General features: G+C 67.7%; 2 protein-coding genes across 4 annotated transcripts; one reads left to right on the forward strand and one right to left on the reverse strand.

Moving 5' to 3' along the window:
* Positions 1-1924: 1924 nt before the first annotated feature.
* SMPD2 (sphingomyelin phosphodiesterase 2) lies at positions 1925-7232 on the forward strand. Of its 3 annotated transcripts, none has more exons than XM_067310480.1 (11): positions 1925-2017; positions 3733-3844; positions 4107-4203; positions 4290-4366; positions 4680-4773; positions 4863-4952; positions 5128-5210; positions 5427-5559; positions 5686-5790; positions 5951-6107; positions 6258-7232. In XM_067310480.1, exons 2-11 carry the CDS (start codon positions 3795-3797, stop codon positions 6599-6601), a joined length of 1230 nt encoding a protein of 409 aa, XP_067166581.1. In that variant the 5' UTR covers positions 1925-2017; positions 3733-3794; the 3' UTR covers positions 6602-7232. The 3 variants fall into 3 exon arrangements, with proteins under 3 accessions (XP_067166581.1, XP_067166583.1, XP_067166582.1); XM_067310482.1 differs by lacking the exon at positions 1925-2017 and adding an exon at positions 2254-2758; XM_067310481.1 differs by lacking the exon at positions 1925-2017 and adding an exon at positions 3381-3412.
* A 1145-nt stretch (positions 7233-8377) lies between these two features.
* On the reverse strand, positions 8378-21021 carry MICAL1 (microtubule associated monooxygenase, calponin and LIM domain containing 1). Its single transcript, XM_067310483.1, has 25 exons — positions 20925-21021; positions 16965-17236; positions 16070-16277; positions 15860-15976; positions 15480-15581; positions 15244-15399; positions 14886-14986; positions 14416-14673; positions 13870-13985; positions 13576-13702; positions 13250-13322; positions 12640-12787; positions 12354-12541; positions 12097-12206; positions 11920-11970; positions 11668-11745; positions 11191-11359; positions 10780-10862; positions 10160-10646; positions 9754-9824; positions 9493-9591; positions 9291-9384; positions 9098-9197; positions 8851-8924; positions 8378-8763 (listed from the first exon to the last, which is right to left on the reverse strand). Exons 2-25 carry the CDS (start codon positions 17223-17225, stop codon positions 8633-8635), a joined length of 3402 nt encoding a protein of 1133 aa, XP_067166584.1. The 5' UTR covers positions 17226-17236; positions 20925-21021; the 3' UTR covers positions 8378-8632.
* Positions 21022-21482: the final 461 nt, after the last annotated feature.

A 21482-nucleotide genomic window follows, 5' to 3' on the forward strand; every position in this document is an offset into this window, starting at 1 on the left:
AGCATGTTTGTTTGTTGTCATTGGTTTTGTTTTTTTTTCCCCCCTTTCTTTCATTTCACTCACTGGTCTAAAACTCTGGGAATTAAAGCTCAAACCTCCCCGCCACGAAATGCCCTTCCTGCCGCCCGCCCCGGCGCGGTGCCCCCGGGCAACCAAACTCCTCTTCAACTGGACCGGTTTGCGCCAGCCCCCCCCCCCCCCCCCCCAATCCCCTCCATCCCGCGCAGGTGCCGAATTCCCGCGGCCCAGCGGAGGCAATGGCTGAGGCCCGTGTGCATGGACGGGATTTCACCCGGATCCTGGAGACCCTTTCTCAGCCCCCCCCCCCCGGCCCCTCCGTTCTCCTCCAGTGTATTTATGAATTTCACATGAAGTACTGTTTTATTTTTTTAAAGACTTTGTAAAGCTTACCAGGGTTACGATCACCATTTTTAGAGCTGTGTCAGTCCACAATGTTAAAAATCCATTTTTTTTATGTATTATATTTTTTGTGTATTTTTTTTTTAATCCAGCTGTGATGGGTTGTATCATATATTTGTTGTGTTTACTGTATCTGTCCAACTTCAAAGAGAGGAGACTGTGGAGCTCCCGAGAAAACTACGGTCTGCTGAAAAAACCATTAAAATTATTTGTTCATGGGTTGGCTCAAACAGCTCTGAAGTTGCTATTTTTCCATCTCTCGTCCGGCCTGGGAAACCCCAGGGTTGGGTAACGCGTTTCCTGTTACCCCGGCACTTTCGGATTACACATCCTGCTGTTTCCTGCTGGGGTTTGCAGCACCGGTGATGGGTTTGCTCGGGAAAGGGGGGCTGCCACGTTCATCCCTGCCCCGGGGCGGCGAGGGACGAAACGGGACCCCGGGCCGGGAGGAGAAGCAGGACAGAGCGGATTTACTGCGGCGCCGCGCACCGTTCACGGGCGCCTGCCGCGTCTGCAAGGTTTGGCTCTGCCCGCTCGCTGTTTTAGGGCTCGTCCAGGCAGAGATCAGGCGACGGAGGGCTGAGTCTGCGCTACCAGAGTTGGAAACCTTCATTAAACTAAAACCTTGCTCTAGTGCAGCTGCTATTTTATACCCCCTGGAAGAAGATGGTGCAGACGATGCCGTGTTGCCAGCACCTTCCCCCTTTTTGCAACCCAAAGCATCGTATTTACACGCACCTTTCTCTCGAGCCCCCGACGTGGCACTGCCCGCCGTGGGGACACCGCGTAGGGACCCCAGGGATGGGGAAGGGCCACCAAGAGAGAGGTGGCAATGCGCCGGGAGCCCAGCAGGTGATCCTAAGGGCACCTGGGAGCTGGTGGGTCATGGGAAGCGGTGTCCCAGCACTGGGATTTCAGGGAGCACAAAGAGCGAGAAGTACTGGGGGGCACCTACAGGCCTCGGAGGGACGTGGTGGGAAAGCCGGGGCTGCTGGCCCCGCTTTGGGAAGAGGCTCTGCCCTTCGCCGCCGAGGCTGAGCTGCAGCAGGGGAAGGGGTGGCCCTGTCCCCAGGGGAAGGGCACTGCAAAGCCTCCCTCCTTTGCGCCTGGCCCCCTCTCCTTGCGCACCCTCTCTTGCACCCCAGCTCTTTCCCCATGCACTTCTTCCCCATTGCACCCCATCCCTCTCTCCATGCACCCCCTTCCCCCTTGCACCACCACTGCACCCCATTCCTCTCCCCATGCACCCCCATTGTACCCCATGCCCTCTCCCAGGCACCCCCACCCTCTCCCCATGCACCTCCACTGCATCCCATGCCCCTCCCCATCACCCTTCTCCCTGTCCCCATGCACCCCCCACAGCACCCCATCCCTCTCTCCACTGCACCCCCGTCCCTCTCCCCGTTGCACCCCCGTCCCTCTCCCTCCAGCCCGCGCCCCGCCTCCCCCGTCCCGTCCCCTTCCCTTTCCGAGCCGCAGCGCTGCCTGCCGGGACTCGTAGTCCCGCCGGCCCCGGTCCCGGCGCCGCTCCCGGCCGGGCACCGCCGCGCCGCCCCGCGCCCCGCTCCGCCTGTTGCTCCGCGCCGCTCCGCGCCAGGTGGGTCCGGCCGCTCCGCGCTCCGCTCTGCACCGCACCGCGCTCCGCTCCGCACCGCGCTCCGCACCGCGCGCCGCTCCGCGCGCCGCTCCGGTCCCCGCGCGCCGCTCCGGTGGCTCCGGTCGCGCTCCGCACCCCGCTCCGCACCCCGCTCCGCGGCCCTCGCTCCCGTCCCCGCGCCGCCTGTTGCTCCGCGCCGCGGCCCCGCGAGCGGCCCCGTCGCGCCGGAGGTCGCCGGTGGCGGTAGGAGCCCGATCCCGCCCCAGGCTGGCCGCTGCCGCCCGCCCCCTTCCAGGCTGCTGCCAGCTTTGCCGTAGAGCAGAAGCCTCAAGGAGGAGAAATTCCTGCAAGTTTTGGAAAAAAAACAGGGTGAGGAGAGAGAAAAAGGAGACCCAGCGAGGAACCACCTGTAGCAAGAGCTCAACCCCGATATTAGACACCAGGGAATCCACAGCAGAGCGCTCTGCTGGGAGCTGGCGCCGCGTGAGGCAGGATTATCCACGCTGGGATGATCCAGCCGCGGCGCACAAAGCCACCGGCTGCCCCGAGCACGGCTTGCTTGTTTTCGGCAGTGTTTTCCCCAAGTTGTGCCGGGCTGGGAGAGCAGAGCCACGACGGCCTGAGCCTTGGCTCAGCCCCCGCCTTGCCGCAGGCTTTTGGGGAAGTTTTTTGGCCTGGAAAGGGAGGAAGCAGGGAGTGGAAGAAAGTCGTGGCTGAGCCATGGAGGAAATCCCGCAGCAGGTGAGGCTGGCTGAGAAGGTTGTGGCCGTAAGGCAGCCGCATGGGCGATGTGAGCGTTTTGGTCCAGATGTGGCACCAGCCTCTTTGAGCATCGCATCAGCCGGGAGCAGATAAACCCGTCCTGAAAGGGTGGATTTCCAGCAGCCCACGAAAGCGGCCGGCAGGAGTGTCAGCAGCAGGGAGGCAATAGCGATGGGATGTGCAAGTTGCCACGCGTCGGGTTCCCAGCATGCGGGTTCAAAGGGGAGGAGAGCTCGGGAAGGACCTGAGCCGGAGCGCTGGGCTAGAGGTGGTAGTGGGACCCTCTGGGAAGCCCTCGGCTTCCCCCAGCACCGGGCAGCGGCCGAAATCCCAGCCGGAGCTCCCGGCTGTGCCCGGCAAGGCTCATGGTGCCAAGGGCTGGTTCATGGAAGTCATCAGGCCTTAAAAAAAGTGCATGGGCTTCCCGAAATGCCGTGGGACGTCTCAGTGCTATCACCTCGCCCCTTGTGCTGCAGCTCACCGCAGAGCCGCTTTAAATAGGAGGGTTAAAGTCTGTCCAGTGAATAATACTGGATAGTAGATAGTGGATTTGAATATTATCTATATTCCGGTTATTGCCCTCCTGGATCCTGTTTGTTCCTATCTCCGCTTGTTACTGGCTCTGCGCTGGGGGTGAGCAATGGGGAGGTCGTCCGTGTGGTTTGGGTGCCCATTTGGGTGCCCGGGTCCCTGGGAGCGGGGCGGGCTGGGCCCGTCGGACCATCTCGTTTGGGATCGGCCGTCCCGCGTGCGTGGGTGCCCTTTGGTGGCCGGGTCTCCGCGAGTCGGAGCGCCGTGCCTTCTGCGTTTGAGCACGCACCCATTGCCCCCAGCCGCTCCACCCCTGGCCTTTGCCTCCGTGGCGAGCTTAGTTTGCACAGCCGGCCCCTTCCCGGCTTCCGCCACGCGCTGCCGTGCCCTTGGAGCTCTGATCCGAGTGCTTCTCCCTGCAGGATCCCCTCCGGCTTTTCCCTGCGGACGCGCTGAAGCCCGGCGGGACGCTCGGCTCACTGCGATGGAGGAAGATCCCACGCTGCAGCTCCGTGTCTTCGACCTCAACTGCTGGTGAGTCCAGAGTTCACTGGTTCTATCTCAGGGCTGAGTGGAGACCGGAGCGGCTGGGATGGGTATGGATCCCATGGACAACCCACCCACGGCTGGATGTCCACCTCCTGGGGATATGCCTTGAGTTGGAGATCGCAGGGAGACCCAGTGATCTCCCAGCCCCAAATGGTCCCAAAGCGGAGCAGGCAGTGCATCTCGGTTGGCGTGTGCCTGCTCCCCTGCATCCGCCTCCGGCTACCCCCGAGGCCCGCGTGTCCCGCAGGGCGATCCGCTACCTGAGCAAGCGGCGGCAGGAGCGCGTGCAGCTCATCGGGGACACCCTGCGCCGGGAGGGCTTCGACCTGGTGCTCCTCCAGGAGGTGAGGGCGGCGTGCGGCGGGGAGGCCGAGGGCAGGCAGGAGGGAGCTGAGCGTGCCCGTTCTCAGCCCATCCCGCTGTTCTCCAGGTGTGGAGCGAGGGCGACTACAGTGTCCTGAAGGAGACGCTGGGAAGCTGCTACCCCTTCTCCCATTACTTCAGGAGGTGAGAGGGGCCGGAGCAGCCCCGCAGGCTGTTCGCGGGGCGGTGGCAGGGCTGTGCCATGTCCTTGGCATGAGGGATGCTCGATGATGACCTGGAAAGCCTGGTGAGGGTCCTTGAGGTCACCTCGGTCACTGTGGCAGGTCCTCCATCCCCCAGCCTTCATGAACGCAGCCTGGAGACCCTGATGCTCAGGAGCTCCAGCTGGAGCGGCCCCATGCCAGGTGTCCGGGTTCCCCACTGTCCTTCGCTCAGGGATGGAGGGTGGGAGAGACGAGGCATCCACGTTGGCTCACCGTGCGTTTCTGTCCTGCAGCGGGGTGATCGGCAGCGGCCTCTGCGTCTTCTCCAGGTTCCCCATCCTGGACACGTTCCTCTACCAGTACTCGCTGAACGGCTACCCCTACATGGTGAGCGGGGCGGCGGGCGGCGCGGCACCGCGGCCCCGAGCCGGGAACACCTCGCCAGCCCCGTCCCGCTCTTCTCTTCCCCCCTGCAGCTCCAGCACGGAGACTGGTTCTGCGGCAAATCCGTGGGACTCGTCGTTATTAAGATCTCCGGGATCGTCTTCAACATCTACGTGACCCATGTGAGCGTCCCGGGAAGGACCCGGCAGGGCGGGGGAATGGGGGGACGGGACGGAGGGGCTCTGCCTCTCCTGGAGGGCTTGTGCCGGGGGCTGTGGGGGGCTGAAGGGGGGGGGGGCACGGAGCAGGGGAGGTGGCAGCAAGGGGGGTCACGGGCGCTTTGTCCCCTCTCGCCAGCTGCATGCCGAGTACTGCCGGGAGAAGGACGCCTACCTGCCCCACCGCGTGGTGCAGGCCTGGGAGCTGGCGCAGTTCATCCGGTGGGTGAGCAGCCGCGGGGGCTCGGCGGGAGCGGGGGGATTTGCACGGGGTTTGGGGGGGGGGGAGCACCCCCTCGTGCTAGTCCCGGCCGGGAGCTGGGGGCAGCGCTGGTTTGCCTGGGAGGGCTCCCAGTTACCCCAGTGGCGCGCGAGGCAGGGAGGGGACGGGGCCTTGCCGGTCCCGCGGCGGGCGAAGGTGTGTGCGCGGCGCTCCAGGCACACGTCCAAGGCGGCCGACGTGGTGCTGCTGGGAGGCGATCTGAACATGCACCCCGAAGACGTGGGCATCCGGCTGCTGCGCGCCTGCACGGGGCTGCGCGACGCCTTCGCCGAAGCCCAGCGCTTCGAGGTGAGCGGCGCCCCCGGGGCCGGCAGAGCCGGGCGGCGCTGACAGCCCCCCCGTTCCCCCCCCCCCCGTCCCCCCCCCCCCGTCCCCTGCATCTCCGGGAAAGCCGAGCGGCGGGTTTGCTCTCAGGGCTGCGAAGCCGGCTGCACCCTCGTCCCGGACAACTGCTTCACGGTCAAGACGGAGCTGCAGCCCTTCCCGCTGGGCATCCGCATCGACTACATCCTCTACAAGGTATGGAGATGGGGGCTGCCAGAAGGATGCTCTCCGAGGGATGCTCTCCGAATCCCCGCGTCCCTCCTGCTCCGGCCGCGGCAGCCATTGCCCCGCGCCGGGCTGCCGTTTGCAGAGGGCGGGAGGCCGCGGCATAACCCTGCCATCCCCCCTCTTCCAGGCCGTGTCCGATTTTGCGGTGAAGTGCGAAGAGCTGAGGACCACCACGGGGACGGCGCCGGGCAAGGACATCCCCTACTCGGACCACGAGGCCGTGATGGCGACGCTGCACGTGCGCAGGCAGAGCCGGACCCCGGAGCCGACGCTCGGCACAGCCGGTGAGATGCAAGGCGTTGTTGGGATGGGGGGGACGATGCCGGGACCCCCCCGTCCTGCTGCAAGAGGGCTTTTGGGGGAGGTTCCCCCTTGTCCGGGGCTTGCGTGGGTAGAGCCGGGCCACGCGCCGCAGCCGCCCCTCTCGCCCGCAGAGCCGGCCCTGGCGGACGCGGTGAACGAAGCGCGGACCGAGGTGCGCGTGGGGCTGCAGGCGGCGCGGCGCCGGCGCTACGCCTCGGGCAGGATGGCCCTGCTGGCGCTGCTGCTGCTGCTGCTGCAGGCGGCCGCCGGCCTGGGCTCGCTGGCGGGCTGGGCGCCCGGGCAGCCCCTGCCCAAGCTCTCCTTCTGCCTGCTGGCCTCCCTCGCCGCCGGCGCGCTGCTGCTCGCCGCCGGCCTCCACCTCTTCCACACCAGGGAGGTGAAGATGCTGCAGGGCACCGAGGAGGAGATGCGCCTGGCGCTCCGGGCGCTGCAGGGCCGCCTGGGTGCCGCCTGAGCCGGCCCGGCGGGCGCCGAGCGCTGCCGTCCCTGTCCCCGTCCCCGTCCCCGTCCCAGCCTGGCCCCTTTCGGCCACTTTTTCTAGCTGACTTGGGGTTTAAACGAACCTTTCGGGACGGATTCGGAGCGTTCGCCCCTCGTGGGCACCGCGACGGAGGTGTTTTTAATTGTGGTTTATTATTATTATTTTTTAACACGCCCTGCCTGGCTCGGGGGGGGGGGGGGGCTGCCAATGTGGCTGGGGGGGCGCGAGCCGCTCGCCCCGCGGGAGCCGCGCCGGCCCTGGGGACGCCACCTTTGCTTTCCACGAGCCCTGACACCATCTCGCGGACCTTTGGGGAGCCTGAAGGTCCCAGGGATTTGGGGTTTCCTTGTTAATCCTTGCGGCTGCAATGCGGCCCCTTGCCCCGGGTGGGTGCTGACGGCCAGGAGGTGCCGCGATGTCTTCTCCAGCCTCCCCCCCGCTCCCATGGTGGCACCTCTGGCCTCGGGCTCTCCCGGGGGGTCAAACCGGAGCCTGGTCCTGCCAGCCGGACACAGCCGTGGTCTCTAGCCCTGCTGGCAGCTCGACGGCTCCGACAGCTAGATTTGACTTGGAGAGAAAATAAAGGCGGTGTTTTGGCCCTTTGCGCTGGATCGAGGAAGCTTTATTCCAAGGCGGGTGGCAGCAGAACAGTATGGTTGGGACGAGTGAAATACAGATGGGACTGTGATAGAAGCACTGATGGAAACAGCAGGATGAGGGTTACTGTATCTGTAATGGAAGACCCTGCTCCCAGGACGCCGTTCCCTGCGGGAAAACCGAGGGCCCCACTTCCCACGGTGCGAGGATGCAGCCCGGGGTGCAGGCAGGGCTCCCGGATGGGGTCAATGCATGCGGGGACCGGCTTAAGCACGGTTCGGAAGTGGAGCGCTGTGATGCCTGATGGCTCCGTAAAGGGGCTGAAAGGTCGGTCCCGAGACCAGCTCGTCACCGCCGGCCGGGAAAAACCCCGGCAGCACGAGGAGGACGTGGCAGCATCCCCGCGGGCACGCTTGTCCAGGGGCTGGCGGACGTGGGTGTGAGCAAGGGAGGTCTGCGAGTAAAATCCGCTCGGAGATGTGTCGGATAAATGCCATAAGGCCTCGCGCTGTGGTTTCGTACCCTGATTTCCTAGAGCGGCTGGGGCCGGCTCGGAAGCGAGGTGGCACCCGACGGCAGTGATGCAGAGCCCCGGGGCCGTCGCTGACCCCGCTGGCGGCAGCCGCACACGTGGGTGCCGCGCTGGGACGGACGTGCCAGGCTGGGACGGATGTCCGGGGCTGGGATGGGTGTCCGGGGCTGGGATGGATATCCCAGGGTGGCTCCTGGGGACTGCTGCCGCCGTCACCCCTCCGTGTCCGACGTCTCCACTGAGACCCACTTGCGGTGGCTGCAGTCACGTCTCTGCACCCAGGAGCAGTTTGGGCTCGCCGAGCCCTTTGCGACGGACTCTGGTTTCTCCGGAAAAGGCATCTCATATTCGCCAGGACCTAGGCACTGACGGAGACTGTCCTGAGGAAGACGGCGGTGCGGTCAAGCACGGGGAGCCCGGCGTGGGGGGCTCTGCAGGGAGAAAAGCTTTCGATGCTCCCAGCGAAGCCAACAGGTCCTTTGGGAAGCGCCCGCCTTGCAGGGACTGCGGCCACGGGGCCTCCAGCAGCGGGAGAGACCCTCCAGTCCTCCAGCGGCGTTTTCCTTCTTCGGCAAACACTCAGCAGAGCCACGGCAGCCTGCGTGTTTTGTTTTCCCCCCCCCCCCGCAAATCTCATTTTCAAGCAAGCACGAGGCAAAGGCGATCCAGGCAAGCGTGGGGGCGAGCACCCTCTCCGCATCCCAAAGCCGGGATGCTCCTCGGTGTCTCCCTGGCTGTGCATCCATCAGCATCTGTCCCCCCTCTTCCAAAGCAGGCCTTGGCAAGCAGGGACCTGTATTCGCGGCGGCAGGGTGATGCTCGGCCCTGGGGGAGGCAAGGGCAGGTCCTGGCCCCCCTGCCCGGGCTCGCGGGATTCAGGCCGGCAGCTCGCTGAGCCGCTTCTCCTCCTGGATGTGAATGAGGACGTTGCGCTTGTTCACCACCTCCAGCAGCTCTGCCAGGATCTCCTGCTCGGCCGTCCGCTCCTCGGGGGTCTTCAGGGCTTCTGCAGGAGCGGAGGGGTCTGGAGCAGCGGGGCCGGCGGGCACCAGCCACGGGTCCCCCCCCGCCCTGGCACGCGGGACCCACTTACCCTCCTTGTTCATGTACTGCCGCAGCTGCTGGTCGAGCTGGCTCTGCTGCTCCTCGAGCTTCAGCTCCTGCGCCCTGCGGAGGGAGGGAGGGAGGACGGCGCCGGTGGTGGGGCTCGGGCCAGCTCGCCCCTCTTGCAAAGAGGAGAGGTGGCCCCAAGGGACAGAAATTGGGGGTGTCAAGCCCCCCCCCCCCCGGCGCGAGGACGTGGCAGCCCGGGGGAGCATCCCTGAGCAGCAGCATCTTACGCGATCATGAGGTCCGACTCCTCGGACACCAGGCTGTTCTTCTTCTGCACCAGGTAGAGCAGCTGGTTCATCCACTGCGTCTTCAGGTCGGCCTGGGTGCCTGCAGGGCGGCGGGCAGAGCGTGAGCCGCAGCGGGGCGCAGAGCCCCTCGCCCGGGGAGGGGGACGCGGGGGGCCCCGGCCGGTGCTCCTACCCGCTTCGTCCCGGAGGAACTTCTCCAGCTTTATGCCCTGCTTCTCCAGCTCCTGGAAGGTCACTTCGATCTCCTCCAGCCGCCGCTGGATGGCCTGCGAGGGAAGAGCGGCGGTCGCCCGTGGTCCGGCGCATCCCGGCACGCGGCAGCCGGCCGGGATTCAGGGCCCCGGCTCGCCCTGCGCGCTCTCCGGCTCGGCTACCTGCGCCTTGCAGAACCGCTTCATCTGGTCCTCCCTGGCCCGGCGGAGCAGCGTCCGCTTCCAGGTCGGGTATTTCTCCGCTTCCTCCAGGATCAGGCACTGCAAATTGAAGCACAAGCGTCACAGCCCTGTTCCCATGTCGAGCGGCTCCTGTCTCCCCCCATCGGCCTCGGCACGGCACCGTCAAGCCAAGATGCCCGCGAGAGCCCCAGCTACCGCCCGGGGCTGGCTGGATTACCGCTGCGTGGAGAAACCACTCACAGACTCTGCCAAAGTGCCAAGGTCCGGGCCTTCCTCCTCCTCCTCTTCCTCGCTGTCGCTCTCCTCTGAAGCTGCCCAAAGAAAAGAGCCATTTTGGAGCGGTGCCTCACGAGCGGGGGGGGCGGGGGGGGGGGTGCACAGAGGGGGGGGACCCGGCAGCTTGCGAACACCGCGTGGGGGCCGGGTCTCTGCAGCTCGCTTGGCCCAGGTGTGCATGGGACAGGAGTGGGCTGAGACCCCACAAACTCATCGCCCCTGGCAGCACACTCCCAGCCAAGCTGGACCTGTCTCTGTGGGCAGGGAGGACGGGGGGCGGGGGGGGGGAGGCTTGGGACACGGCAGGGCTGTTCAGGAGGGACCCAGAGCCCCCCCCATCTGCAAGAGACTCCGGCTTGCAGCCACCTACCTTCCTCCTCGGCCACCTCCTCCTCCTCCCAGATGTCTTGTCCTCGCCCTGGCACAGGGAGCAATGTGGGTGCTGTGCTGAGCCTCAACCTGGCCGGCTTTCGTGGCGGCTCCGGCTCCGCATCCGCCGTCAGGCTCAGCGTGGACAGCTTGAGCTTCTCCAGGGGCGTCAGGACGATCTTCCTCCTGCCCCCGCTCTCCTCGCCCTCCTCGCCCTCCTCCGCCACCCCACAGGGCTCCACTCCGGGGCCCTGCTCCTCCATTGCTTCCTCAGCCTCCAGCTCTGGGGACGGCTGCGCCGATGCATCCTGCTCCTCGGGGCCTGCATCCTCCTCCTCCTCTCCGCCGTGCCGTGCCGGCAGTGACTCCTGCAGGGCTGCCGGTGGTGGCACCGGGGCGTCGGGGAGCCCCGGCTGAGCGGGTGCTGCCTCCTCGGGGGCCGCGCGCGGGCTCCCCGCGTCCGGGGACAGGCGGCCGGTGGCAGCATCCTAGGGCAGAGCCGACGGCAGAGGGTGATGCAGCGCGGGGCCGGGCTGGAGCATCCCCCTGCGCCTTTCGGGGGCCAGCGCCCTGCCTCCGCACTGGCCCCCATTTCACCTAGCGCGGTTTGCGGCTACTCACCCCATCGGGCAGCGCCGGGGGCCCGTCCTGGGGCAGCTCCATGTCGGGGAGATTGGGGTAGTGAAGCGAGCAGTAGAAGTGACCTGGGGAGGGGGCACAAGTCTGTGTTGCAAGCTAGGAAGGAGGCTGCAACGCGGGGACAACATGGGCTGCAACGTGGGGACACTGTGGGCTGCAACATGGGGACCCCGTGGGCTGCCACATGGGGACCTCATGGCCTGCAACGTGGGGACACCGTGGGCTGCAACACGGGGACCCCGTGGGCTGCAATGCGGGGACCCTGCCCCAGCTCGCCAGCACACATCCAGGGCAAAGAAGCAGCCAAGCAGCCTCCGGCAGCACGGCTACGGATTTCCTCCCAAAAATTCAGAGGAGAAGCGCCCTCCGGACCCCCACAGCAGCCCGGCTCACCGTGCTCCTCGTCGAAGGCGTAGTCGCCCAGGCGCAGGGTGGCCCCGCACTGGCGGCACTGGAAGCAGCCGCGGTGGAAGAAGCGGCCCTCGGCGCTCACCCGCTCCACGATGTAGACGCGGCGGCCGCAGAAGTAGCAGGCGTCGCTGCTCTCGCTGCGCGCCGCGGGCTGCGGGAGCGGAGTTCGGGCTGCGAAGGGCCCCGGCGATGCCGGCGTCCTCCCAGCCCCCCCCCACCCCCGGAGGTGGGTACGGGCGGCTGGGGAAGGGATCGCTGGCACCGGAGAGGGAGCGGCACGTCTTGACTCCGGAAAACCAGTCGGGTCAGGAAACGCGTTGGGAGGAGTCCCAAGCCCGTGGGTGTTGCTTTGCGCAGCCCAAATCCCAGCCCTTGGCTCGGCTCCATCACCGGCCCCCGAAACGCCTGGCCCGGCCGCCACCGCGGCGCCCCAGGGTGACGTGGGCAGCGAGGACCCACCTGGCCGGGGTCTGCCGCGCCGGTCGGAGGCTGTTCGGGGCCACCGTCCCAGACGTCTCCATCCAGCCCCAGGTCCAGCTGAAAAGCAACCCAAGGCGAAGGCTCGGCACCGCTCCCAGCTCAGGGATGGGTGCCGGCGTCCCAGCTGGTCCCCGCTCCTGGGGACGACATGCCAGAGGGGATCGGGGTCCCGGGGATGCAGACCCCCCCCCTCGTCCTGCGACCCCGAGGTGCTCGCCGGGGCAAACCCACCTCTGCTTCCCTGCGGCTCCTCTTGGGCTCAGCATCCTTCTGGGCGCTGTCCTGCAATCGCAGAGGGGGCGGCTGGCAGAGGGGCCGGCGGCATCGCAGCGGGGGCCACGAGGGGCTGCTGGGATGGGACGGGATGGGACGGGATGGGATGGGACGGGGGGGGGGGGGAATCCTCACCTGGGCACGCTTCAGGGTCAGGCTCCGGCTCTTCTGCAGCTTGCTGAGGAAGAGGATGGCGCCCTTGGTGCCACGGGGCGGCAGCGGCTTCTTGGCGACCTCCTCCGACCCTGCAAGAAGTGGGGGGACGCGGCCGCGCTCGTGGGACGGACCCTGCTTGGGGGGGGGGGGGAGCACCCAGGCAGCCCTGGGAGGGAGTGGGGACGAGGCCACCCCACGGCCGGGACAGGGACCCGGCCCTCCCCGGAGGCTCCCACCTGGAGAAGGCTTGAAAGCCTCGTAGAACTGGCTGAGGTAGGTGATGAGCCCCAGGCGGCTGGGCTCCGCCATGGAGGCCATTTCGGCGCTGGAGAGCACGGGCTGGATGCCCAGCTCCTGCTCCGCCGTGTCCAGCATGCTCTGGTGCCTCTGGATGGGCTCCAGCGGGTCGACGGCGTCGAAATCCCTGCGGAGAGATGGCAGGGAGGGGGGGTGTCACGGTGGGGGCCGGCTCGGCGGGGCCGGGGGCTGCCGGGGACCCCCCCCCCGGGCGAGGGCACTCACACGAGGTCGGGGCGGAAGCGGTGGACGAGGGCGCAGAGGGCCAAGCCGCTGCTCCAGGAGCGCGTGAAGTCGGCCACCTCCACGCCGCGGTAGCCGGCCGTGCTGGCCCGGCACCAGCTCAGCAGCTCCTCGTAGGCGTCTCCGGCCACTGCGGGGGGACAGAGCGCATGTGCATCCCGTGACAGCCCGCTCCCGCCCGTGACACCGCTGCTTTTGGGATGCGGAGGTCCCGCCGGGACGCGATGCTGCCAGCCAGTGAAAACCCCCGGCATCGACCGCACCAAATGGGGCGATAAAGCAGCCAGCGATATTTCCCGGTTCATTGGGTCCACGCTGAGCGCAGGAGGAGGGGGGGGGGCGAATCCCTCCCGGAGAGGTGCTGCAGGAAGGAAGTGGGGGGGCCGCGTGCCCGCGGGGGAGGCCGGGGCGGCGGGAGCGGAAACGCTGCCGCGCTGGGGAGGAGCACCGCGGCCGCTTGGGCAACGGCCAAGGCACGTGCGGGAGCACAAAAACTGAGGATGGGGAGGAAAACCAGGGCTGCTGGGGAGGGACGGGATGGGATGGGATGGGATGGGACAGGGGGGTCTGGGGCAGGAGCAGCTGCTCTCACCTGTGCTGAGCCGGTTGTCGCTCTTCCCCTTGTGGTCCACCTCCACCATGCCGGCCAGGTAGAGGTCCTGGACCTGCCGGTGGGGACACACGGGCGGCGGGTTACTGACCACACGGAGCCGGTGTCCCCGGCGCAGGTCCAGGTGCCCCCCCCAGAAGCAGCCGCATTGGCTGGGGAGGGCTCTACGCAGGGAAACGCATCCGATGCCCTGGTGTTACAGCATCGCCCGGGGGGGGACCCTCGGCCAGGATGGGAGACCGGGAGCTGGGGGGCACCTGGCTCGTGCCCCCCCCCCCCAAACCGCTGCGGAGGGAGGCGGGAGGTACCTGGCTGGGTTTGATGGCCTGCAGGTTGACGTTGGGGTAGCGGGTGGCGGGGTCGATGCTGTACTGGCTCACGTTCTTGTGGGTGTTGTCCGGGGAGGTTTGCGAGAGGAGCTGGTAGATGCTCTCCCTGGGCATTTTTGGGGGGGGGGGGGGACAAGGCTGGGCTCAGCCCCCCACGACGGGGCCCTCCCAGACCGTCCTCTCCCTCCCGGAGCGGCGAAGGCTGCAGGTCTCCTGGGACGGCGTGAGCCCAGGGCCACGCGCAGCCGCCGGCAGCGGGACGGGGGCTCTCACCTCTCAGCCAGCACCTCCAGCGGGGGGGTCCCGGCCGCCCAGCGCCGCACCATCCACGCCGCGTCGAAGGCGGCCAGGAAGCCCCTGGCCACGCCGGTGCCGAGCGGCCAGAAGGGCTGCGAAGCGGAAAGGGAGACGGGGATGGAGCCGCTCGGCCGGTCGGGTCGGGAGCGCCGGGAGCCGCCGGGACTTGGCCGGAGATGAAAGCCGGGCGAGGCGGCGAGACGCGCGGGGAGCGGGGCTGCCCGGCGCCGTGGGGCCAGCGCGGAGACGCGGCCGCCCCTGCCCGCGCAGCAGGGTGCTCCTCCGCCCCAACCGCCCCCCTGGGTGCTGGGACGCGGTGGGGGGCTTGGAGAAGGGGGCAACACCTGGGAAGCATCCCGGTCCCAGGCACACGGGAGCAAGGACGGGGGCAGGCTCCGGGGATGGGATATACATTGCAAAAAACTCCTCTCCCAGCCCTCATGGGGAAGGCAGGGAGAGGGGAAACTGAGGCACGGGGAAGCGGCAGGAGCTGCCGCGGGCTGCCTGGAGCCGGGTGCTCACCTCCACCAAGCAGTCGCCCACCAGCCCGACGAGCAGGCGGGCGCCGTCGTGCTCCCGCACCAGTGCCGCGTTCTCCGAGCGGGTCATGCAGGTGAAGTCGAACATGTCGACGTCCGGCAGGCTCCGGTGGTTGAGGGCGAACTCCAGCTCGGGCAGGCAGTAGTTGGTGGAGAAGTTGGCCGCTTCTTTGGCGTAGCTGAGGAGGGCTTCCCGGTTGACGTTGTCTGGGGCCAGGAGGCTCTCCGTGTCTGCCTTGTCCTGCGGGGACGGGGTGAAGCTGGTTGCCCTCAGGGAGATGCAACCAGCTTGGGGCTGGAAGTCCTGCCGAGGAGATATTGTCCTCTCCAGGAGCTCGCACGTCCCCGTGGCTCAGGGAAACCCAGCCAAACCAGTGCCCGCGGCTCAGCCGCCTGCACCCCCCGCTCCGGGCGTCGCGCTGGGGCGCTGGGGCGGGATGCTGCCTTCCTCACCTGGAGGATGACGCCCATCTTGAGCAGGCTCTGCTTCTTGGCCGTCATGACGAAGTAGTGAGTGTCGTCCTTGTAGTAGACGATGTTTTCCAAGTCGATACCTGGCATGCGGCAGAGACGGGAGCCGCGCTGAGCCCGGCGGGGGCTGCAGCCGGCCCTGGAGCAGCACGGGGAGCCCCCGGCTCGGGGTCAGCCACCAAACGTCCCCTGCGCCGGGTCTACGGGGTGACGGGGCACCGTGCAGGGACGCAGCATCCCTGCTGGCCCAAGGGGGACATCCCGGGGCTGAGCACCGGGGACGTGCCGAGCCCCCAGGAGCCGCGCCGGGGGGGGGGGGGGGGGGGGCCAGGCCACCGACCCGTCTTGTTGTAGAGGTTCTGGAAGAACTTCTGGTTGTAGATTCGGGCCACGCCGCTGATCTCGGCCACCTCCACCTCGGCCTGGCTGTGGCGGTTGACGAAGTTGGTGGTGATGCCAATGGCCAGCTTGCCGCGGGTCTCCTTCCGCGCGAAGCCTGCGGGCGGGCAGCGGCGTGAGCCGCCGTGGGGGGGACCGCGGGGACCCGGTGTCGCCCCCCCCCCCCGCCCCCTTCACCTTCGGGGACAAATTTGCCGCCTCCGGCCGAGATGAGGACGTCGAACGCGTAGTGGCTCAGGGGCGAGGAGCTGGGCTGCAGCACGGCGCGCCAGCCACCGCCTGCCGGGGGGAGAGGCAGCGTCAGGGGGGCACCGGCGGCGGGAGGGAGGGAGGAGAAGCCGGCGACGCACCCGCCTCCCCCTGCCAGACCGTGTCACGAGCGTGCTAGGTCTCAGCTGAGACACACTCCGGAGGAAAGACTTATACCCTGTCACCCCCCAACCCCGAAGGTGTATCCCGGACTAGCAGGTGGACTGGGGGCTCACAGCGCCCATCCGAAGCCCAGCCCTTGTCCCCAAGGGTGCTGGGTGTCCCCCTGCCCCGCCGCGATGCCTTACCCTGTCTGCCCGCCTTGCCCGCGGGGGGCAGGATGCCCTGAAACTGCACGTTGATGTGAACCTCCACCCCCAGGAGCAGGGCCACCTTCAGCAGGATCAGCTGGAGCTGCCGGATACCTGGAAAGGGAGAGAAGGCACGGGGAGGTGGGACCCCCCCCAAACCCCCCCACTACGTCCCCCCCCCCCCCCCGCCCCGCCGCCGCCACTCACTGATGTGGTCCAGCGTGCCGGTGCAGAAGCGCCCGTAGAACTTCTTGGCGCCCAGCGCCCGCAGGTCGTGGATGGTGAAGGGCCAGAGGTGCAGGACGTTGTTGCGGGAGAAGGAGCCCCTCTTCTCCACCAGCACCACGCGGGCGCCCAGCAGCGCCAGCTCGATGGCCGCGCGCAGCCCGCAGGGGCCGGCGCCCACCACCAGGCACTGCGGAGGGGACGGGCGCCCTGACGGGGCTGGCGCTTCATAGGGATGGGGGGGTCGGGGAGGGGGGATAAATCCCCAGGGAGCTCAGCACCGCCACAGGCAGCATCTTCCCGCCCCGGGTCAGGATCCGTCCCCCCCCCCCTCCCCTCCGCTCCCCCCTGCTTTCCCTGGGCCGCAATCACTGCATCTCACTGCAATAGCGCCCGGGGGCCCTGCCGGGGTCACCCCCGCCCCCCCCCCCCACCCGGCCGGCTGAACCCGGCCTTTGCACCAGCGCGATAACAGCAATTAACCGCTCGGTGCGATAACGCAGGCACGTTTCCCGTTTGCGGCAGACGGGGGCCGGGAAGGTTTTGCTGGCAACAGGCTGGGAAACACGGCTCCGAAGCTTGGCCTCCCGCCAGCCCCCCTCTCCAAGGGCCGGGGAGGCGATGGGGCACTGGGTGACGTGGCAGCAGGGGGGTGACAGCCAGCCCGGGAGGGCACGAATGGGGTCCCCTAGTCCCACGGGATCACCCTGCCCGTGGCACGCTCCTGGCACTGCAGGAAAGGGCTCGGCTGCTCCCCCTGGCCTCGGCGCGGGAGCTGGAGCTGGAGCCGGGTGCCCGCTGCTGGCCGGGTGGCACCTGGGCCCAGGATTCCCGGATGCCGGGGCAGATGCACTCGGCGCGGACGGGGCGCGGGTACCTTGGTGCTGGCGCAGGCCGTGCCCTGCTCGTAGTCCTTGTGGCCGGCTTTCTTATCCAGCTTGCTCCACAGCGCCTTGGCGCTCCAGTAGTTGAGGGCAGCCTTGAGGCCGTGGTAGAGGGGCAGCCCGGTGCCCTGCAGCGCCAGGTGCTGCCGCAGCTCCCCGAAAACGCCCAGCACCTCCTGGCACCGGCCGGCCCGCAGGAACCTCTCGAAGAGGGCATGGGCCGGGTTGCCCGGCTCGCCGTCCGGCGCGCTCATCCTGGCTCGGCCTGGCGAGGGGACACGACGGGGGCGGCTGAGCGCCGGGTCCCCCCTGGCCTCCCCGGCCGGGAGCGGCTCCCCCACCGCCAGACCCTCATCAGCTAATTAAGCCCATCCGAATCGGGACCCTGGCGCTGCACCCGTGGCACGGGTGCCACTGTCTGCCCCTCGGGGACCGTGTCCCCGAAATTTGGTGGCCTTGCTGGCAGCAGCTGGAGGATCCCCCATGGGGGGGGGGGACATCGGGGAGGGGATGGGGAGCGCTGCGCCGCAGCCGCGGGAGGCTTCCTCCGCACGACGCGTACCTGCAGCAACCCAGAGCAACCCGGGGCGCTTCGCCGCCCGCTTCCTTCCTCTTCACCCTCGGCCTCGCCCGGGGAGGCGCAGGGTGGTGGAGAGGGGCCCCAGCTGCGGGGACAACCGCAGCGCTCCGTTTCGCACGCCGCCCCCCCAAAAGCGGCAGGACCTGCCCCGCTCTGCAGCCGGCGCCGGGGGCAGAGAGCAGCACCGACCCCATCCCGCAGCCCGGCTTTTGCAGCCGGAGGGGGGGGGGCAGCTTTGCCCTCCGCCTTGGAGCCTGCCAGCAGCAGCACCGGAAAGATTAGCACGGAGGAAGTGTCACGGGGAAACCAAAAAAACAAACCAAAAAACACCCCACAAACCGCTGCACCGATGGTCCTGCCACGGCAGGCACCTCTTCCCGTGGGAATATGGTGCATTGCATCCCCCAAGGACCCCAAAACCAGCCCCGTCCCCAGCATCTCCCACCCGGATCCCCCCCCGCATGGGGGCTGTGCTCGGCCGGCTGCAGGCTCCGGCTCCTGGCACCATCCCAGTTCCCAGCCCCGGTGCTGGCAGGAGCCCAGCGCCTTCCCAGACCAGCCTTTTCCTCGCTAGCCCCAGCAGCGAGCACAAATTTTCCAGCCAGCCAAGCCGCCAGGCTGGGAAAGCCGGCTCCGGACCGGCAAAGCAGCCGGCAGGCAGGGCCAGGCGGCAACGGCGGGCTGCAAAGGTGGAAGCGCCGCGCGGAGGACAAGGCGGCGAAGGGCTCGTCCCACTGGGAACCAGAGCGCTCGTACCTTTGAACCGCTCGTCTTTGACCTCGGTGGGAGCACCGGGTGCCAGGCACGCGACAGCGCCCCGAAGCGCTCGCCGCCACCGCCGCCGCCGCGGGGACGAAGGCAGCAGCCGGCCCCGGCGGCTTTGCGGCAAGGTGCAGGACAGGGAAAGGCTTCGTTCCCGAGCCAAGCTGCCGTCTTTGGGGGGGGTTGCGGTGGGAGGGGGGGAAAGAGGTGCTTAAGTGCTGGATAAATTAGCAGCCCAAGTGCTAGCTGCGTTTTTCAAGCCTGTTTTCCCTCCAGCGACGTGCCCTGCACATGCGGCTCCTGGGCCGTCGGGAAGCCGGCACGCTGCCGCTGCACCCAGAGAACGGCCATCCAAAACCTGTGGCCCAGTACAGTTGGAGGGCGACGGGGACCTGGGGACACGTTTCAGATCTTCCTCCAGAGCGGTGCTGCTGGGGACCGGGATTTCCAGGACGCGGGCGATAAACCACTGGGCTGGGAGCAGCCCCCGCCACTCGGCTGCGGCCGGTGCCATCCCGCAGCAGCCAGCCAGCTCTCCGGCACCAGCTGCTTTTCTTCCCTGGGCATCTCCGGCTGCTGCAGGCAGGAAACGGCCCGAACCCTCAATTCCCAAAGGCTGCAATGCCACAGGGACTTGCAATGCGAGGGAGAGCTCTGCAGTCACGGGGATCCGGCCGGGAAGCACGGAGGAGGCACAACAACCAGCCTTGTGTTGCATTCAGGTCCTACGGAAACGGCGCTCGGGCTGTCACACCACGACCTTCAGGCACCGTCCGGCCCCTTTGGCGTTTTTAAACCCACGCAAGAATTTCATCCAAACCGGCCAAGAAGGACCGAAACCCCCACGGATACTCGGCTCCTGCAAGTCTGATGCCAACGAGCAGTGGGGTTCCCAGCAAAGGCAGAGCCAGGGAACAGCGCGAGGGGCCTCAGGAAAAGCTTTTCCCACAGCCGAAGCAGTTCGAGTGGCTCCGTGGCGGCAGGGATGTCTCCAGCGCCGGTGGGCAGGATGGAGGGTCTCTTGGGGCCGTCTTGGCCGAAGATCCTGGTTTTGACTTTTTGCGGTGCTGCGATCGCTGGTCGGGCCTTTTCTGGGAACGGCTGAAGGCAGCAAGTGCCGTTTTTCCTGCTGTTTATGCGCTCCGACAAAACATGGGAGGTCTCTGCCCTGGAAAGCGCCGTCATCCCGACGCTTGGCAGCAGGGACACAGGATGGGGCAGGGACATCCCCTCAGCCAACCCTGCGGAAACCTGTCCTAATTTGGCCGTATTTTAATCCTTTGAGGGAGGGGAAAACATCACTGTCAGCTCCTCCGGTTTTAGCACGGGTGCTGGGGCACCCCCGGCCGGTCCCTGGGGCTGGACTGGCTCCGGGCACCCATCCGGCACGGCGCCGGCTCAGGGAAAGGATCAATGAGAGGGGACGAAGCTGCCACCAGCGTCAGCAAGAAATCCTGCCGGAGCATTTCATCCCGCGGGAGCGTAACAGCACACGGCGGAGGCTGCCGGTGCGGGGAAGGGGATGCGGAGGTGGAAGGAGTTCCCTTTAAAGCATGCACCAAAAAACCCTGGGAAAGTCCATGCCGAAAGCCTCTCCAAAGCCTCTCCGCGGTGCCAAGCCAAACAGAAGCGCCGCAGCGGGAGCATGCCCTGTGCTGAGCTGCCGTGCCCTGCTCCGAGCCCAGGGTGGGAGTTTTGCAGGATCCCGGCGGGTTCCCGTCCCCACGGCACGGGCAGGTCCCCACCTCGCTCCCCACGGGAAGCAGAACTGCGCACTTCTCCGGGGCATTTCAGCGCTGCCCTTTGCAGGGTGTCTGCAAGCCGCAGCCGCATCCCGGGGAGGCCGGGGCGGAGATAACGCTGCAGGAGGGAGCAGGGCATGGAGAAGGGGGTGCAAAATGCTCCCAATTCCAGCCGCTGCCGCCCAGCTCGTAGGGCTCAGCGCTGCCCCTCGCCCAGCACCAGCCCTTCGGGGCGCACGGCGGGTGCTGCCGCTTGCAGCCAAATCTCAGCGCAAGGGGGAAGCCTGCGAGCAGCCGGGATTTGCACCCTCCAGCTTCTCCCTCACCTTCACCCACAGCTGTCCCACGGGGCCAGCGGTCCCCAACCCGGCCGACGGGCCACGGGGACGGCGCTGCCTCCCCCCTAAACGCACTTTGTAACGCTGCACATCGGCGCATCCGGGAAGCCGCGCTCGCTCGGGGCCGGGGGTCGAGGGCCACCCGCAGCCCGGCCCCGTGGCGCCCCGAGGACGCCGTGAAAGGCAGAGCGGCTCCGCGGCCGGGGGCCCCCGGCAGCCCCTCGCCTGCCCCGAGACAAAGAGCCGCCGCCGCACGGAGCGTCACGCCGGACACCGCAGCCCTGGGGACGGCGCCGGTGCTGGGGCACGGAGGGCCTGAGCGACCCCCCCACACACACCCTGTCCCTGTCCCCAGCGCAGCGCCCTGAAATCACTGCCCCCTGCTCTTGCAGCGGGGCCGGGTCCAGAGCGATGCTCCGTGGCGGGATGCTGTCCCCGCCGTGGCAGCCGGCGACTCCGGGAAGGGGGATGCAGCCATAGCCCCCCCCCCTCCTTCCCAGGGATGCTCTGCTCCATCCCCTCCCCACTCACCTCCAGGGCCCCACGGATGGGGAAACTGAGGCACGGCCCGGGGACGGGGCCAGGGCTCGAGCTCGTCACAGCCGGGCGAGAGCGAACAGGAAACCGGCTCGCGCTTTCCGCAAGCAACTGCCAGATCACCCTCTCCTCCCCCTCCAGCTGCCGCGAGGACCCAGGCGTCCTGGCTGCGCTGAGGCGGTGCGTGCGCGGCTGCAAGAGCCCAGCTCCCGCCTGCTTGCGGAGGGGGGCAGGGCGCCTTCGGGTCTGTCCTGCTCCGAGAAGCACCGAATTTTACTGCAATTCTCTTTTGCAGGACGTTTTCAGCAACTGGGTTTCTTAGGGGGTTGCAACCGCCTGAAGTCTCGCTGCCGCGAGTCCAACCTCTCCCGTCTTCCAGCAGCACCCGGGAAGTTTGGAGAACTGTCACTGGCGGCCGCAGAGCCCAACTTCCTCCGCTTTTACTCTTTGGGGTAAGAAACCAGCCTCCTTGCACGGCAAATCAAAAGCCTCTCGCGTTCAAGCACTTCATTCTCCTCCGTGCTGTCCCCTCCCCGTCGTAACCGCTGTGCC

Source organism: Apteryx mantelli, chromosome 25 (assembly GCF_036417845.1).
Source record: "Apteryx mantelli isolate bAptMan1 chromosome 25, bAptMan1.hap1, whole genome shotgun sequence".
NCBI classification, from domain to species: domain Eukaryota; kingdom Metazoa; phylum Chordata; class Aves; order Apterygiformes; family Apterygidae; genus Apteryx; species Apteryx mantelli.